Here is an 18,526-nt window from a genome sequence, read left to right on the forward strand (position 1 = left end):
CCAAATGGACCCTACAGTTATTTTTTGCCTATTTAAGGATGAACATTCTCAAACCCTTATGATGTTGCTGACAAAAATACACAAGGCTGAGAAACATTTTACTTTACGAGTGAAGTGAGGCTAACTCATCTGCTCCAGAATTGGAAGGAAAATTAGAAAAGGCATTTGTTCAAGTGTATCTAACTAAGTGATGCTTGAAGCAATTACTAACTAGGTCTAAACAGGAGAATTCCAACACACAAACATAAGATGGAGTGCAGGCAGGGTCAACTGAAGCATTCAAAAGCGATTTAGACTGCCATTTGATAAAAAGGACGATGTGCAAGGTTATGCGAAAAAGGCAGGAAAATGGTACTGAGGGAAATATTTCATTCAGACAGCCAGTGCAAATGTGTTGAGTAAAATGGCCTCCTTATGGATTGTAATAATTTTATGATTCTGTTACTGACCTGGCTATTTTATCACTACATGACATTGTGAGCAATCGTTCGCCTTGCAACACTCCATCCCAGGTCTGAATAGTGCTGTTGGATCTAACTGGAATCGTTCCTTCGCCAGATTCTATTTTTGTCCTTAGTTGACCTCGTGCCTTCCGATTTGGGTGCTTGTCTCCCTGATCTAAAATTTCAGAAAAAGGAATAATAACTGCCTGCAACATGTGTTAAATTTGAGTAAAAGTAGACCAGTGTGAGAAAAGAACAGTCATAATAAAAAAATTCACAACGCAAGTTTTAAACATATATTTATCACAATTTGTGTCGAGTATATTGAACAGTTTGTTTGATTAATTGAGACGATACAAATGCACTGCTAATTTTAACTAGGTACAAATAGTAAGAGCATCAGATGTGTTTGGTAGATGTTATAGTTAGAGAAGATTATAGAATTAGGAATAAGCCATACAGCACCTTGAATCTTCAGTATCAAAGGTGATATTCTACAGCAATACCATTTTCCCACCTTTCCTCCATAATATTCAAATTCCCATAGTCACAAAAAAAACCTGACTGATTCCAGGCCAGAGTATTGCATGATCTGCAGTTCGTGGGAAATCTTCGAACCCTGCTAGCAGTCTGGATAATGACATCTGCAGGAAATGACACTGGTCTTAGCAGCTTCAGGACTGGGATTTGAAACTTCAGCATCAACTGGAGGCACTGCAATGTATCCCTGAGGGTGAGAATTAGTTGCACGGAACGTTTTTAGTTGTGCTTAGCATCCCACAGCTTAAGAAACATGCAGTCAGAGAAGTAATGTGCAACAGCCAGAAGGAGGATGGCAGATAGTCAGGAAAACTCCAAACTGCATCTCGCTCAAGAACAGCATTTTTGTGCTGGAAAGTAATGGGTGTGATGGATCCTCTGGGGAGTGAGATCAGACTCCAGCTGCACAAAGCGGAAGTAGAACGAGAAGGGGAGCAAGAGCAGGAGGTGGTTCAATACTGAGCAGTACAGAAAAGCTTTCTGCAGATGCACATGTTGAATTCAGGATGACTGCTGCCCAAGCCAGAGTCAAGGGTGCCACTGAATGGACGCACAGCATTTTGGAGAGGGCAGGCTGTCAGATATCATAGTTCAAATCAGGACTAATGACATCGACAGAAGGAGAAATTAAGTACAAGAATTTAGAGAGGTAGGTGGCAGATTAAAAGCAGAGCCTCAAAACTGTAATCCCAGGATTACTCATGGTGCCACATGCTGTGCGAATGCGTGGAAAGAACAGGTAAATGCATGGATGAAGAGGTGAAACAAGAAACAAGGCATTACATTGCTGGATTACTGGGTCAGTTCCTGTGGACCTGTATAAGTCGGTTGGGTTGGACCTGAACCAAAATAACTAACATCCTGGCAGGAGGGCAAGTGCAGTTGGTGAGGGAATAAAACAGTATTAAATAAGAACCCAGTCAGTCTAGAAGGCAGAAACAAAAATAGAAGCTGCTGGAAAAGCTCAGCAGGTCTGGCAGCATCCGTGAAGGGAAATGACAAGGTCTGGTTACCCTTTTGCAGAAATGGGTTCTGGGAAGAGATCATTGGGTGCGAAACGTTAACTTTGATTTCTCTTCACAGATGCTGCCAGATCTGCGGAGCTTTTCCAGCAACTTTTTTTTTTGTTTCTGATTGACAGCATCCGCAGCTCTTTTGGTTTTTATTCAGTCTAGAAGGTAGAGTGACAATAGTCAGGTTAAGGGACAAGGGAGCCTGGCAAGGCTGGATGGCATTTATTGCAAGAATGTGAGGAGGCTGCAGGGGCTCTGACGTTAATTTTCAAATTCTCTGTGACCACAGGATGGGTGTCAGAGGACTAGAAGACAGCTAAGCTAATTACCATTATTCAAGAAGACAGTAGGGCTAAATCTGGAAATTGCAGTCGAGTGAGTCTAGCATCAATAACAGGGAAACTAGCACACAAAATTCTAAGGGACACAATTAATCTCCATTTGGAAAGGCAAGAATTAATCAAGGAATGTTAGCATGGCTTTGTATGGGGGGAAACATGTCTAATAAATTTCACTGAATGTTTTGAGGAGGTGACTAGGTGTGTAGCTGAGGATCATACAGCTGATGTAGTCTACATGAACTCTCGTAAGGCTTCTGACAAGGTCTCGCATGGTGTACTGGTTAAGGGGCATGAAGAAATTTGGCAAATAAATCCAAATTTGATTTAGTGGAAGAAGCAGAGAGTAATGATTAAAAGGTGATTTTCTGAATAGAAGCCAGTGTCCTCCAGTATACCACACTGTTTTGTGCTGGGTCCATTACTGTACACAACAAACTGCAATCATCTAAACATAAACATAGGAAATTTGATTACTAAGTTCACAGATGGCAGAAAATCTGGTGGTGTGGTAAATAGCAAACAAGAAATCCTCAGACTACTGGATGATAGACAGACTGGTCGGATAGAGTGAGCAGTGGCAAATGGAATTTAATTCTGAAAAGTGCAAAGTGTTGTGTTTTGGAGGACTAAAAGAGGGAGGGAGTACACTGCTAATGGTAGGATCCTGGGAAGTACAGAAGATCAGAGGATCTTGGTGTACACGCCCACAGATCCTTGAAAGCAGGTACATGGGGTGGCATCCTTTCCTTCATTAATCAAGGCATTGAATACATGAGCAAGGAGGTTATGACAGTCTGTATATAATGCATGAAGGCAGAAATAAAACTGAATTGCTTTATGTTTCTTTATTTTCTCATTTCCTATCACTATTCTTCCCATCTGTAATATGGATTTTGTCCCAATTTTACAAAATTTTTCACAACGTATTTATAATACATTAAAAATTTTACAACTACATGCATTTCCTGCATTAACTTGTTCCATTCAAAAATTCCATGTTTAGATTGGATTAGATTAGATTAGATTTCCTACAGTGTGGAAACAGGCCCTTTGGCCTAACTAGTCCACATCGCCTCTTGAAGCATCCCACCCAGACCCCGTCCCCCTATAACCCACACACCCCTGAACACTTGGGGCAATTTAGCATGACCGATCCACCTAGGCTGCACATGTTTGGACTGTGGGAGGAAACCACAGCACCCAGAGGAAACTCACGCAGACACGGGGAGAATGTGCAAACTCCACACAGACAGTTGCCTGAGGCTGGATTCGAACCCGAGCCCCTGGTGCTGTGAGGCTGCAGTGCTAACCACTGAGCCACCGTGACGCCCAATTATAATGAAAACTCCTAAGTGTGGCAGGGATAAACCTGGAAATTACATGCCAGTGTTGCAGCTCTACAGGACATGGGTTAGGCCACTTCTGGAATACTGTGTGCAATTCTGGTCTGCCTGCTATATGAAGGATGTTGTGAATCTTAAAAGGGCTCAGCAAAGACTTACAAGGGTGTTGCCAGGGTTAGAGGGTTTGAACTATAGGGAGAGTCTGAAAAGGCTGGGGCTATTTTCCCTGCAGCATCGGAAGCTGATAGGTGACATGATAGAGGTTCATAAAATCACGAGAGGCATGGACAGGGTTATTAGACAAGATCTTTTTCCAGGGTGGGGACTTCACAACTACAAGGCACACATTTAAGGTGAGAGGGGCAAGATTTAAAAGGGACCTAAGGGACAACTTTGTGACACAGAGGGTGGTGTGTGAATGGAATGAGGTGCCAGAGGAAGTGGTGGAGGCTGATACAGTTACAACATTTAATAGGCATCTGGATGGGTACATGAATAGGAAGGGTTTAGAGGGATATGGACCAAATACTGGCAAATGGGACCAGATGTATTTGGGATACCTGGTCAGCAAGGACGAGTTGGACCAAAGGGTCTGTTTCTGTGCTGTATATCTCTGTGACTGTGAGTATACCATCAACGATAGGTAAATAATTGGAAAATATTCATACAGCAATTAAGACTTCTGGTAGTAATAGAAAACTGCACTTTCTCCCATCTTCTCAATGCACATTGTGGAGAAACTCTTATGCTCCAATCAACACTACTTTTTAAACTCTGTAAACTGTTGTAAATTTAACCACTTAACTACAACTCTAAGACCGAGCTACATTAAGGAACTGTACTTAAATTATGTGCTACTCCGCAGCAACATTGAAGACTACGCAGCATAATGGGAAATAAATGACAGGAAAACCTAACTTTAGTCCCATGTACATGACACTACCTCAGTTTAGTTTGCAGTGTAAGAGTTCTGTTACATTTGAGCTATGCCTTGGCAATTACTAATAAATTTATGCTCACTTAATAGTCACTCAAACTCATACCTGGGGAGTATATAATTCAGAAGAGGAGTTTACAGAAGAATATTCCAGCAAGAGTCATGCCGAATTTAAAATGTTAGTTCCATAAACATTGCGCCTCAATAATTAAATTGATCTTTATGCAAGATTATCAAAAGGTCCATTGCATTACTAATAATTAGTTGACATAAGTCCTGAACTGAGACATTAACAATTTCTTCTTTCCCTTAATGCTGCTTGCTACACTGAGAATTTCCATTATTTTTTGTTCATGTTCCTGATACCAGATCCTTCCTGACAGCCTTGAAGTGAAAAAGTCACTGTGCTAACAGCAGTGAAGACTAAAATCCAAGATTTGTTGAGGGGATTATACATCAATTACATGAGTCGGCAAGAGGCTATTGCTGTGACTGACATTTCTCTTTATAACATTTCTATCAGAACAATCAGCAACCGCCCTTACCTTCTACTGCTGCCTCATGTGGTGAAAAGATGCGAGCGTCTCCACATGGTGACGTACTGATGTAGAGGTGAAACTGCACATTCTCCTTAAGTTTGAAACCTCCTCCGTCACACTTAACAAAAATGGATTTCTGGTGGTCTTCTGTCTTGTTGCTTCAAGAAATAAGTCGAAATATTCTTGATACAATATTGACAACACCAGTCCATGCTAGATTATTGCATGTTTGAGTGTTTCCACATAAAGTAAAACTTAAAAAAAAGACTATCTAATCAAACAATTCACGGCCTGGTCAGTATCTTGCAGATCAACACATATAAAATATACTGAATAAGAAAAGCTCGGAGGTTATGATGGAGCTACATAGGTTATTGGTTGGGCCATGGCTGGAGTTGTGTGTGCAGTTCTGGTCATCACACTAGAGGAAAATGGGTTTGCACTGGAGAGAGTGCAAAGAAGATTCACTAGAATATTGCCCAAGCTGGAGCTTTTCAGCTATGACGACAGACCATATAACTTGCAGCTGTTTTCCTTGGAACAGAAAAGGCCAAGGGGAAACCTGACAAAATTATGACAAGGATTGATAAGATCGAAAGGAATGAACTTGTGTCAATGGTAAAAAGGTCAATTACTTGGGGGCAGAGATCTAAATTAAAAGGTAGGAAGTTCAGAGGGGGCTTTAAGAGTTTTTTTTTGTCCGGACCATGGTGGGTTTTCCAGAACTCATTGTTTGAAAAGATTGTAGATGTAGGAATCATCCCAACATTTAAGGACTATTTAGGTGAATACGTATACTAGAGTACAAGACAATGGACTGAGTGCTAGGAAATGGGATTAGAATAGTTAAGTGTTTGATGAGCAATGTGGATATGGTGGGCCAAAGAACCTTTTTCCTTTCTTTAATACTCTTTGCCAAAATAAGCACGACTTAAATTGAGTTCTGCTCAGCCACAAAAGAAGAATTCCAGATATCACTCCTAAGTTGCCTGACTAGATGTATACCAAGAAACATGTCAAACTCGGACTTACTTCACTAAAGCACAATGGCAGAAATTTCCTGTTTGTGGCAATCATCAGATTGTCATTCTGTATGTTAGCACTTTTCCTGCCCTGGAGATCCACATTTTTGGCCGGTACATCCAATTCAGGGGTCTTACTAAATATAAGGCTGAGACTGCTTTTTGGCACACTGTAGGAAGTGGAGTGGAGGCCAAATCATATTTAATTTTTAAAAGCAGAAACTGACATCCCAAGATTTAAAGATCATAAAGGTACTTTGCCAAGCTACCAAGAGAAAGTGTGTAAAGTGTGTGGGCATGGGGGCACGATAGCAGGTGCGTGATTAAGAGGGTAGGGTGACAGATGGGTAAGGTGCAGATGGCAGGTGAGTAGATAGTGTTGGATGACAGGGAAGAATGTGGGGTGACAGGTAGGTGGGTGAGAGGTAGAATGATTACAGTTCAGGGAGAAAGATAGGAGTCAGTTTAAATGATTGGGGTGGTCAGTAGTGTTATTAGCTTCACAAGCTGTTCTGCTAATCAAAAGATCTGGGCCAATGCTGTTCAAATACAACTCTCAAGAATTTTCCAAGGACATCTCACAGGTTAAGTGTAATAGGGTTTGGCACTTCGGAAAATGATCAAACTGATAATAATGTTGGATAAACAGAACCATCATCATTGGAGAGCTTGAAAGAAAGGAAAAGTGTATCATCTTCTGTATTATCTTCAGGGACACATGTAGAAACATCACAGATGATGACCTTATAGCAGACCAAAATTATTTAAATGCTATAAACAACCAGTAAAAAACCTTTGTCAGCTCATCATTATTAATAATTTCATGATCTTTCAGTTTCACATTTTGGTATTTCTTGCCTCATAACTCTAAGAATCTCCATTATACTTTCACAGTTAAATCCCCTGAAAATCAGTCCTGAAGGCAAAATTCCCTCTAAGCTGTGCAGCTGCTCAGCTGCTGGCAAGCTCTGTAAATGCCAATCAACATGCTGACCTCTGTCTTCCATTTCTGGAAGGGATTGCCATGCACAGACCTCAGAGGTTCATGCAACAACAACAAAAGTTACAAGAAATGCTGATTCAAGGCCAAACTGTTGTAAGTAACCAGGGTTGATAAAGCACTATAAAAACTGAAAGAATTGCAGGTGCTGTAAATCAGAAACAAAAATAGAAGTCCAGCGACCTGAAACATTATCTCTGATTTCTCTTCACAGATGCGGCCAGACCTGCTGAGCTTTTCCAGCAACTTCTGCTTTTGCTTTTATAACACAAACTTCTATTATCTAACTATCCTACACTTACTACATTTTGTTGGGAAATAAATAAATCTGTTATTGGTGGATTCTGTACACTGAAGTTTCAGTTTAAATAATACCGGAGCTTCATTCCACCTGCAGCTCAATAGCATACACTATTATGTCAATACTCAGTCTGAATTTTACTAGGAATGTGTAGTTTGCCAGTATGTATCTTTTCCAACCATAAAGTTGATAATTTGCAGTCTTGGGCATCTCATAATGGTTTGAGATCTCCACAGGCCCAATCACTAATGTCTCTACACAGCATCTTGTTTATCTTGTCATTTTGTTTTATCCTCAAGACAGGTGAATTACCTGTATCAAGTATCTGAAAGACTAGCTTATTGACTTGACTGACCGCAAAAAGTAGTTCATTTTGGTTAACAGAGAAATATTAGACCAGTTTTACGTTATCTCAGCTTAGATCACTGGGAAGTAAACCAGACAAGACAGGCTGGTACTGCATTCCCATCTGTTTCTTTCTTGTCATGCAAGCTGGAAGGCAAGCTGGTGGCATTTTTTTTCTCATTAAAAGGTTTTCTTCACATATTGATTGCGCAAGATTACAAATACAGAACTTTAGCTCTGAACCAGTTTTGAAATTAGGGTGAGTCTTCTACTAACCCACACGTTTTATGAAGATCAAAGAATTCTCCTGCTTTGTTGCCAACATTCTCCTCAAACATAAAAACATTTAACCAGTCATTCATCTAATTTATTATCACTAGATGTTTAGATGCAAATTGCTCCATCTAACAATGATGAAAATTCAAAAAGCTATTCACAGAATCTGACGTACTTTGGAAAATCCTCAGGATATACACTTTTTTTCACACTAATCACTATACCATGCAATTATACAGTTATGTTTGGAACTAAAAGAAACCTGAAATATTTCACAATCATGTAAAAGAACAGGAATAGATGCAAATATCTTGGTGAAAAGTAGAATTTAAGGAAGATATCAAGGAAGGAGGAGAAGTGGTAAGGCAGGGAGAATGAAGGATGGGATTCTAGGCTTTGGATACATCTACCAAAGGTTAATCAAAGCAGACAGAGTACTTGGGGTTTTGTAGTGTGGGAAAAAATTGCTAAGGTAAAGAGGACATGAAGAGTTTTATCACAAACTTGAGAATTTTCAATTTGACGCTTTGGGGAATTGGGAGAAATTACATGTGAGCAAGGACAGAGGTGACAGGAGAGAGGGATTATGTGGAACAGGATATATCAGAATTTTGGAAGTCTTAGTGGGGCCTTTAAGCACTTCTGGTTGGTCTCCCACATTGTGTGCTTCGTAATCTGGTGGTCATCTGCAATTCTGTGCTCTCGTCTTCACTGGCAGCTAGTCCTGTTTCTCTATCACCTATATGGTCACTGACTCTTAATCAAGCAAAAGACTGATTTTAAAACCCTTACATCATTGTTTACAAATTCCTCGATGGTCTTGCTCCTCCTGGCTCATCACCCTACAAGATATCCACATTCCTTGAATTCTGGCCTCTTTTGCATCTCTGATTTTAATTGTCCCACCATTGCAAGTATTAAGAAAGTTTGCAAGAGATGAATAAAAGATTATTTTCTTATATTCAGGGGCAATGCTAAGACAATGACTTGAAGTATGGGGAGTCGTCCACACACAGTGGTGGAGGTTGAAGGTGGATGGGTAAACTAGCTACGTCAAAGACTACAGAGGCATTAATGCATCACAGTCTCAGCCACAGGTGGCTTTTTTGGGCAGGGCTAAGAGGATGAGGAGGGGGACGAGGATGAGGAGGGGAGCAATGCTGCAAATGCAAAGGATAATCCTGTCAAGGAATGGTAGCAACTGATAAAGAATTATTTACAAAATCAGCCAACGTAGGATTCAGAAATTGGCTGTCAGTAATTTGGGGAAAATGGGCTCAAGGGAGAAGAATGTAGTGGATGCAATTAGCTCAGAGATGCATCACAGAAGCAAATAGGAGAGAAAATGCCAGGAAATGGGGTTTCCTGGCTAGAATGTGATGTGGGCAATTTGTTGGACAAGAATGGGGTAAGTAACAGAAGGAGCAGAATAGGTGAGCTCCTCAATCTTTCTGTTAGAATTTAAATATAAGGAAATTTGGAGAGGACTTAAAAATAACAGCTGGAAGTGGAAAGAATAAATCTTCTATAAACAGGATAGTTTCATTCAGGCTGCCGTCAGGAATCACAATATCTGATAAAATCTATTAAAGAGCTACACTATAACATAATACTAGTACTATAAAATCTGGGACAGCTCAGTGACTCTTTACTTCCACTTACCTTAAATGGTACTCCATTTGGGAATAGAGAAACCGGATGAGGGATCTGCGCGCAACAATTTCAGCATGACAATCATTCAGAGCCAAGCCTCGGTCACTCATATACTCGCCATTGATGCATTTAGTTCCTGTGGCGACACATATCACCTGGGCATCTTTGACATCAGATCCTAGTTTCATAAGTGATATGCAGATCAGCGAAGACAAATGTTCATAATCAGAAAGTCAGTGCACTGCGTCATTCAGAATAAATACAATTACAGCACAGAAGGTGGACTGATCCATTATGTTATTCCATGTTTTTGTTGAGCAACGGAAGACAAATCCCATTGCTTTTATTCCTCTTCAAGTAATGCATAATTTATCTACTTCAAATATTTATTGATTTTTTTCCTTGTAGAGATGTCGCTTCTCTAATATTAGATGCACCAAATTTGATTAAACAAAATCTCTCCTCTAATTTCTGTCACACTCTAAGTGACAATTTTGTATCAATGAATTCTCATTATGGGCCCTGAATCTAAGAAAGTAATCTTTTATTCATATCTTCTAAACTTTAATTGTCAAACACTGATCTCTGGGTAAATCACTTCCAACTCCTCTGCAATCTTGACAATAAACATGAACAAACCTTTACTTCCAGTTTACTAACCACTTTTTAGTGGTTGCTCTATTGCCTCTTCTATTATAATCCTGAGTTACTTCATTACACATTTCTGAAAATCCTTTATTTCTACTGCACTGTCTTTATCAATGCAGTCATGCCTCAAAATCATATCTATTAGTTTGAGCATCACAAGATGACTTACAACAAATTTATGCTGCTTGCCCTTGATTAAGCCATAAATTTATAAACTCTTGCTGATTTTATCACAAATTATCAACTATTGATATGAGGCCACTTTCCCTTCTTGAACAAATGTGTTACACATTGTGCAAGGGACTTGAGAATGTTCAATGCATAAATGTTTGAAAGATTCAAAAAGTCTGATAAGCGCTTCTATTCTCTCTTCTTCAGATTCCTTCAATATCAAATACGTTGCCTCAAAGGGCAAAAACATCAAGTGCATTTTGACAATCATCATTCTTTTTGTTTTGAGGTAAGCCGAGCAGAAGGGTCATTGAGATAATTATGTCCTTGCTTTTCTGTTAAGACTACAAACTTGGCTCCATCCTGTCTTCACCTTCATTGCACACAAATTACAGAAATATTATAGAGTAAAATTAAACATACTGAATTGCCCCATAATTAAGTAAATGTCTAAAAAAGTACAAAAATGTTGTGAAGGACAATTTCTCATCAGATGTTGGATAACTTCACTATGAATGGAAAATATTTATAAGCAGGACTCCGATTCACAATACCCAAACCACCTTCATTTATAAGCTTGTAATTTATGAGACAATTGAAAGGAACAATTGTTGAGATAGAAAGAAACGCAAAGTTAAAAATGAGTTAAAAGGACAGTTGGGAATATGATAACATTTGATTACTTAAATTAATAGAAGACAGAAACTCTGGTCACCTTATTGTTAAATTGATAAAACTGTTAAAAGACCAAGGCTCTGATAATCTTGCCAACTATTAACTTAACAGCTTGAAAAGTTACTTGCCATAATAAAGACAACCGAAAAGAAAGTAAAACACCAAAATTATAACCAATTACAAAGCTTATGAAAATAAGCAGGCTATTTGAATGTAAAAATAGATTATTCAATTAAAACTATGGCACTGTATTAAAGGTTGGTGCCAAGTTTGACATGACTCTCTCCTGCGTACTGCACTATAATATTCAACTAAAGATGAGTCAAGAAAAAAGACAAGTCAGACTATTGTTGTGCCTGGTGGATTGAACTTCACCACATCACTCACATGGACAATTAAACCTGACACTCAGGCCAGAATTCCCTTCATGCTTCTTTTTACTAATGAAGTAGTCCTCTTATTACATCCTTCTGTGTATCATGAGACAATATTGCTATCTCAGCGTCATAGTAACATCTCCAATTTTTAGCTATTTAGTAGCTAGCATAGTTTCATCACAATACCAATCAGAAAGAAAAAAAAAATTATTTAAGTTTGGGGGCTTGATTTATATTGTTTTGATAGCTTATATGAGGCATTATTGTTATTCCAATTGACAATAACCTTGTTTGAGTACAATAATATAAAAAGAAATAAAATCAGTGAATGTTTTAACAACAATGAAAATTACAAGAGTAAATATAAGATAGTAGGTTGATGCAATATCAAAAAATTGCTAAAAGCACATTTGGCATTACAAAAGCAAAGATCATGCCCTTACAAAATGAGCACAAGATCTATTACATTTACACAAAATAAAACTAAAAGTGTATGAATCCTTGGTTTTATAAGTTGAATTTAATCTTAAGCAGTGGTGCAAAATGGGTAGTATTGAGTTGGTTGTTCATTACAGGCAGTGTCAAACATTTGTTTTCGCTGCAGTCAACAAAATTAACTATTAGCGATTTGCATAATGGATGGCATTCTTTACTGCCAATTTTGTGATCCCATTTGAGAAAATTTCTGTGCAATATAGTAAAAAAGCAAGGTGGTGATTTTAAACTTTTACAGGCCCTGTTTAAAGCCCAGCTATATACTGTGGTTAACACTTTAGGACGCCAGGAGAGGCTGCAGAAAGGATTCATTAGAATGACATCAGGGATGACAGAATTTCACTACATGGAAAGACTGTCAGTCGAGTCCAAGATCAAGAAAGCTTTGGTAGGGGAGTGAAAATCATGAAGTTTGTTGATTGAGTAGTTAAAACGAAAAGGCCAAAATGGTTAGTAACCAGAAAACACAGGATTTAAAAGGTTAATATGCAGAAGAACCAGCAGCAACATGTTTTGTTAGACAATGAGCAATGATGATCTGGCATATATTTTCTAAAATGGTGGTTGGAGCTTTCAAAAACTTTGAAAACTTTCATTGAAAGAATGCTTAAAGGGTGATCACATTGCTGGTAAAGTGAAAAAGTGCAGAATGGAACTATAATTGTGTAGTCTTTCAAACAGACTTCTGCATTCACAATGACTAATTAATTATGCACTTTTCACACATGACTTTAATACATTACCACGAGTTTCATCGTTTACTATTAATACAATGTATGTTGTTATGTAGATAAGTCCGTTGCAGTAAGGATAACGAGGTAACATTTTTCACATTCATTAATTTACTCCGGTACTTCATTACGACACAAAGGCATGCTGAATAAACAGCATGATTGATGTATATGAGAATAGAAAATTTATTCCACTTGTGTGGAAAACCTTTGTAGTTCGTCACTGGTCACGTTGCACAGAGTTATCCAGTCTTCTTCGTTCACAGAATAATGGTTTATTTCATGGTTCTCCATTTAAAATCCTCTATATTGCACTTAACACTTTCACAAATTCTAAGTGGTTAGAAATGAGGCATTCTACATGTGAAAGTGTTTTTATAACTAAGACAAATTAATTTAGGTTTCCCTGTGGATAGAATACAGGAAAGGGGAAATACCAACTATAAACTTAATTCATGAATAATTATTAGAACAAAATGTAAATGTTTAGGTTTTCAGATAGTACATCTGATAATGTGGGAAAAGGTTATTTCGGCCAACTGAATTTTTCCAGTGTATCTTCCACGCGAGCAATTTTTAAATTTACTTCAGCTCGTAACATAATTTTCCTATCCCCTTGCTAGCTTTCCATTGAATTCATCTATCCTATTCATCTCAAGCACTTATTTAATATCATAAACAGTTTTATAAAAATGTCAAATAACTGAAGTATACTTATCCAATTTCATCTATTCCAAAAGAAATCCAACATGCAAAAGTGAAGAAATGAGACAAATTGCACTGTACCTGTTGTCATGACAATACCGGCAAGAACTTTCCTCCGTGCATGAGGGGAGGTGAAGTTGTCGGTTAGTTCACTGAACTTATCCACCACTAATCGAGCCACTGCATCTGCCAGTACCTAGTCGGAGGAATGAGGTCAAGCATTCAGGTCAAATCCATAGTGTGTACTGTTCCCAAATCATCCTTTTTTTCTGGTCCAAGCTAACTTCTAATTTACGTAGCACTGCGTTTTGTTGACTAGAATCGCACAGAAAGGCTATAATTAAAAATAATACAATATTCCTAACCATATGGTTAGTAAAAGCTTCCCTTAAAAAGACTGAACATTGCAATTACTTATACTGAGATACGCTTCTCACATCTCCATCCTCTGCTCTACTGGCCTGAATGAAAAATTCTAGAAGCCACATTTGATTTATACGTTGCACTTCATTATTTGGATGCAAAATATATGCAGATACAATTGACTTTTCACCTCTCGGACCTGTGTTCAAATCCAGCCTTGGTTGTTGCAGGAAAGCATTATCAGTCTGTTGATGGAGCCTCCAATGCAAAATAACTTTGGACACTGTTAACTGACACAAACCAACAGCACAACATAAACATTAAGATGGCCAATAAAGGTGAGGTAAACAGTGAGCCCATAGAATGGCTGCTGTGAGACATGGAAAATTGTTCAGTCGGACATGCTCATTTAAAATCAGGGCTGATGGACATTGCTGGAGTTAGGGTGGAAAGTGTTTAACTATACATCTGATTGTGCTGTATCTGAACTGGGAGTGCTTGATGCCCGAATACTGATACCCGAAGTGGGAAGACTCGATTTCCGACCTAACACTAGGATAAAACAGATTTTTCAGCGCACAAAATTCCAAATACACCTTTCCGGTGACAGCAGTAGATTTCAATGCCTTTTTTTTGTGTACTTAGAAAAGCTGTAGAAAATATTTTTTCTTCTATGTACTGCCCAGCCTATTTTACTTTTGCTTGGATTACTACTGAATGTAAAGAAACACCTTTTCTTCCCCTACAACTCCAACAACAGCATCATTAAAATTCTCGCTCTGTCACCCCAATCAAGTTTGAAGAGTGCATAGACTTCTTTGTCACATAAACTGCAACTATCCTTTCAGGGATAGTAGGAACTGCAGATGCTGGAGAATCTGAGATAACGAGGTATAGAGCTGGATGAACACAACTGGCCAAGCAGCATCATAGAAGCAGGAAAGCTGACATTTCGGGCCTAGACGCTTCTTTAGAAATTATTTCTGAAGAAGGGTGTAGGCCCGAAACGTCAGTTTTCCTGCTCCTATGATGCTGCTTGGCCTGCTGTGTTCATCCAGCTCCACAACCTGTTACCACTATTCTTTCAGGTGTTTCTGTCACATTCCCTTTTCGTTACCAAATTAAGTTTTCCAACATTTCTCCATGACCTCGATCCAAAAGTTCATTTCTAGTTTTCCTTCCATTTACATTGATGTGCTCTCCAAATTCTTCATCTCCTAGAAGCCCTCCTTCAGCTTTTCCTCTTCCTACTATCAGTACAAATCAAACACTCTTCAACCCTCCCAGAAGTCTTCGAAACATGCTGTTGTCACTCAATTCTGTATCCTTCTTCCCAATAACTTGGACTTCTGAAAACAAGTTTCTGCCCCTGCCACAGTTCCAATCAAAGTCAGTTCTGTGACTGGAACATGATGTACTCTCTCCTTGTCCTTCTCGTGCTCCCTCCAGCCTTTCACATGGTTGACGACACTTATCTTCTGTAAGACATGTCCTTCAATGTACAGCTACGTGTGGCTGTCATTGCTTGGTCCTTCTCTCACCCAATCAAATTGTTTCTGGAGACTGCCTTATATTTTTAGCCTTACACCTTTGAGATTCCCAAGGATCTATCCTGGAAGGTCCTCCTCATGTACATCCTAGTCACACAGCAGGGAAACAGATCCTTTGGTCAAACCAATCCACGCCGAACATAATCCCAAACTAACCTAGTCTCACCAGCCTGCTCCTGGCCCATATCCCTCTAAAACCTTTCCTATTATATGCTTACCCAAATGTCTTTTGCAATGTATCCACATCCGCCACTTCATTCGAAAATTCATTCTACGTGAATCACCCTCTGTGTAAACAATTTGGCTCTTATGTCTTTTTTCAATCTGCCCTCTCACCTTAGAAATATGCCCCCTAATCTTGAAATTCCCTACTCTGGGGAAAAGACAACCACCATTAACTCTTCCTACAACTCTCATTATTTTAGAAACTTCTTTCAGGTCATCTCTCAACTTCCTATGCTCCAGCAAAAAAAAGTCCCAGCCTGTCCAGCCTTTCTTTAGAACTCAAACCTTCCATATCTGGCGACATTCTGGTAAATCTCTTCTGAACCATCTCCAGCTTAATAATATCCTTCCTTTCACTGGGCAACCAGAACTGGACACAGTATTCCAGAGGAGGCCTCACCAATGTCCGATACAACTTCAACACAACTTCCCAACTCCTATACTCAAAAGAGTCAGGAATGAAAGCAAGCATGCCAAATGCCTTTTTAACCATCCAATATGTGATGCAAACTTCAAAGAATTATGTATCTGCACCCCTAGGTCCCTCAGTTCTGCAACACTACCCAAGGCCCTGCCATTAATTGTATAAGCTCTACCCTCGTTTGCTTTACCAAACTGTAATATCTCACATTAATCCAGATTGAACTCCATCTTCCATTTTTTCAGTCCATTGACAAATGTGATCAAGATCCCTCTTTAATCTTAGAAAACCTTCTTCACTGTCGACTATGCCACCAATTTTCGTGTCATCCACAAACTTATTAACCATCCCTTCTGTACTCTCATCCAAGCCATTTATATAAATGACAAACAAAAGAGGACTCAGCCAATTCACCCTGAATCCTAGACGACATCTAACTTTACTAATTAGTCTACCATGCGGAAACTTGTCAAAGACTTTACTAAATTTCAAATAAGCATCTACTGCTCTGCCATTGTCAGTTATTTTGGTAACTTTCTCAAAAAACTCAGTCAAGTTTGCAAGAAATGCCTTTCCTCGCACAAAACCATATTGACTGTGGGTTTTTTTGCCTCTCTAAATGTCCATAAATCCTATCTTGTATAATCACCTCCAACAATTTATCCACAACTCAAGTCAGACTCACAGATCTACAGTTCCCTGGTTTCTCCTTACAACTTTCTTAAACAAAGGTACAACATCAGTCACTCTCCAGTCATCAGGCACCTCACACATAGTTATAGATGATGCAAATATTTCTGCAAGGAGTCTCATAATTTCCTGCCTCACTTCCCACAATGTTCTGGGATACATTAGATTAGGTCCCAGACCACCTTTATGTTCTCTAAGACTTTTCGAACGTCCTCTTCTGCAATTTGAACTGTTTATAAAAACATTGAAAGTTTATTTCTCGGCATTTGACAGACTTCACTTCTTTCTCCGCAATAAAAACTAAAGCAAAATATTAATTTACTATGTCTTCCGTCTCCTGGGGTTCAACAGAAAGATCACGTCCTTGATCTACAAGAGGCCCTAGCTTCTCTCTAGTTGCCCTCTTGCTTTTAATGTATTTGTAGAATCTCTTTGGATTATCTTTCACTTTATCTGCCAATGCTATTTAATTTCCCCTCTGTGCCTTCCTGATTTCTCTCTTAGGAATGACCCTATACACACTATATTGATTAAGAGATTCAATTGAATCAGGTTGTCTATATCTAAAATAAGATTCTCTTTAATTTTTGATTAGAACCTCAATATCTTTATTCATTCATTGTTCTCTAATTTACCAGCCTTACACTTCACTCTAACAGGAACAAAATTGCTCTGAACTCTCATTATCACACTCTTAATCACGTCCCACTTGTCAAGGAGTTCTTTTGCCTGTTAACAGTCTACTCCAAACAGCTTCTGAAAATTTTTGTCTCATACCATTATAATTTGCCCCAATTAAAAACTTGAACTTTTGTGGAAGGCTTATCCTTTTCCATACCCATTCTGAAAATAATAGAATTATGATCGCTAGACCCAAAGTGTTTTCCTGCTTTTACTTCAGTCACCTGCCTGGCCTTATGACTCAAAAGATCTAGTTTTGCTCCTTCTCTAGAAGGAGAAGCCACATACCAATAAAGAAAATTTTCTTGAACACATTTGACAAATTCTTCACCATCCAAACCAACATTGTGGTGGCCCCAGTAAATTTTTAGAAAATTAAAATCCCCACTATTACAACCTTATTATTCTTACATATATTGCAGATTTCCTTACATTTTTGTTTCTCAATTTCCCTGTTATTATTGGGGGGGGGGCGTGTTGGCTACAGAACAATCCTATCAAAGTGATCTTTCCTTTATTTGTAATTTCTACCCATTTTTCTTCACTGGACAATTTTTCAGAAATATCTTCCCTAGTTACAGTAATAATAAATTCCTTAATCAACTATACTAACTCGCCCTCCTTTCTTGCCTCCATTTCTATCCTTCCGATAGCATCTAAAATCCAGACACTGATCTGCCAGTCTTGTCTATCTCTCAGCTAAGTTTCTGTATTAACTAAGATGTCCCAATCCCATATTCTTAAACGTGTCAAGGTTATCAGTCTTCCATATAAGACCCCTTGCCTTGAAATAAATGTAGTTTAGTTCTTCAGTTATTACATACTCTAACTCTCTCATCTTTCTTTTCTAACTGACACGCTCTTCTCACATTTAGAACCTTCCCATCAATCCCTCTGTTTACACTGCTACTTACAATTCCTCCACTCCCCCTCTGTCAATATAAAGTCTCTCTTAATGGAATGAGCAAATCTCCCTGCTAATATATTGGTCCCTTTCCAGTTTAGGGTCGACCCATCCATTTTGGACAGGTCTTTTCTATC

At 38.7% G+C, this 18,526-nt stretch overlaps 1 protein-coding gene across 14 annotated transcripts in view; it reads right to left on the reverse strand.

Annotated features, from left to right (window-relative positions):
* LOC125454484 (double-stranded RNA-specific editase 1-like) overlaps positions 1–18,526 on the reverse strand; it is a 295,752-nt gene that overhangs the window by 35,580 nt on the left and 241,646 nt on the right. For all 14 annotated transcript variants that reach the window (XM_048535315.2, XM_048535311.2, XM_048535321.2 and 11 more), the window contains 4 exons: positions 13,637–13,751; positions 9,763–9,931; positions 5,163–5,314; positions 450–618 (listed from right to left, as the gene is read on the reverse strand). In XM_048535315.2, coding sequence (XP_048391272.1) covers positions 450–618; positions 5,163–5,314; positions 9,763–9,931; positions 13,637–13,751 — 605 coding nt within the window. The remainder of the gene's footprint in view (positions 1–449; positions 619–5,162; positions 5,315–9,762; positions 9,932–13,636; positions 13,752–18,526) is intronic.

Source organism: Stegostoma tigrinum, chromosome 7 (genome assembly GCF_030684315.1).
Source record: "Stegostoma tigrinum isolate sSteTig4 chromosome 7, sSteTig4.hap1, whole genome shotgun sequence".
NCBI lineage: Eukaryota > Metazoa > Chordata > Chondrichthyes > Orectolobiformes > Stegostomatidae > Stegostoma > Stegostoma tigrinum.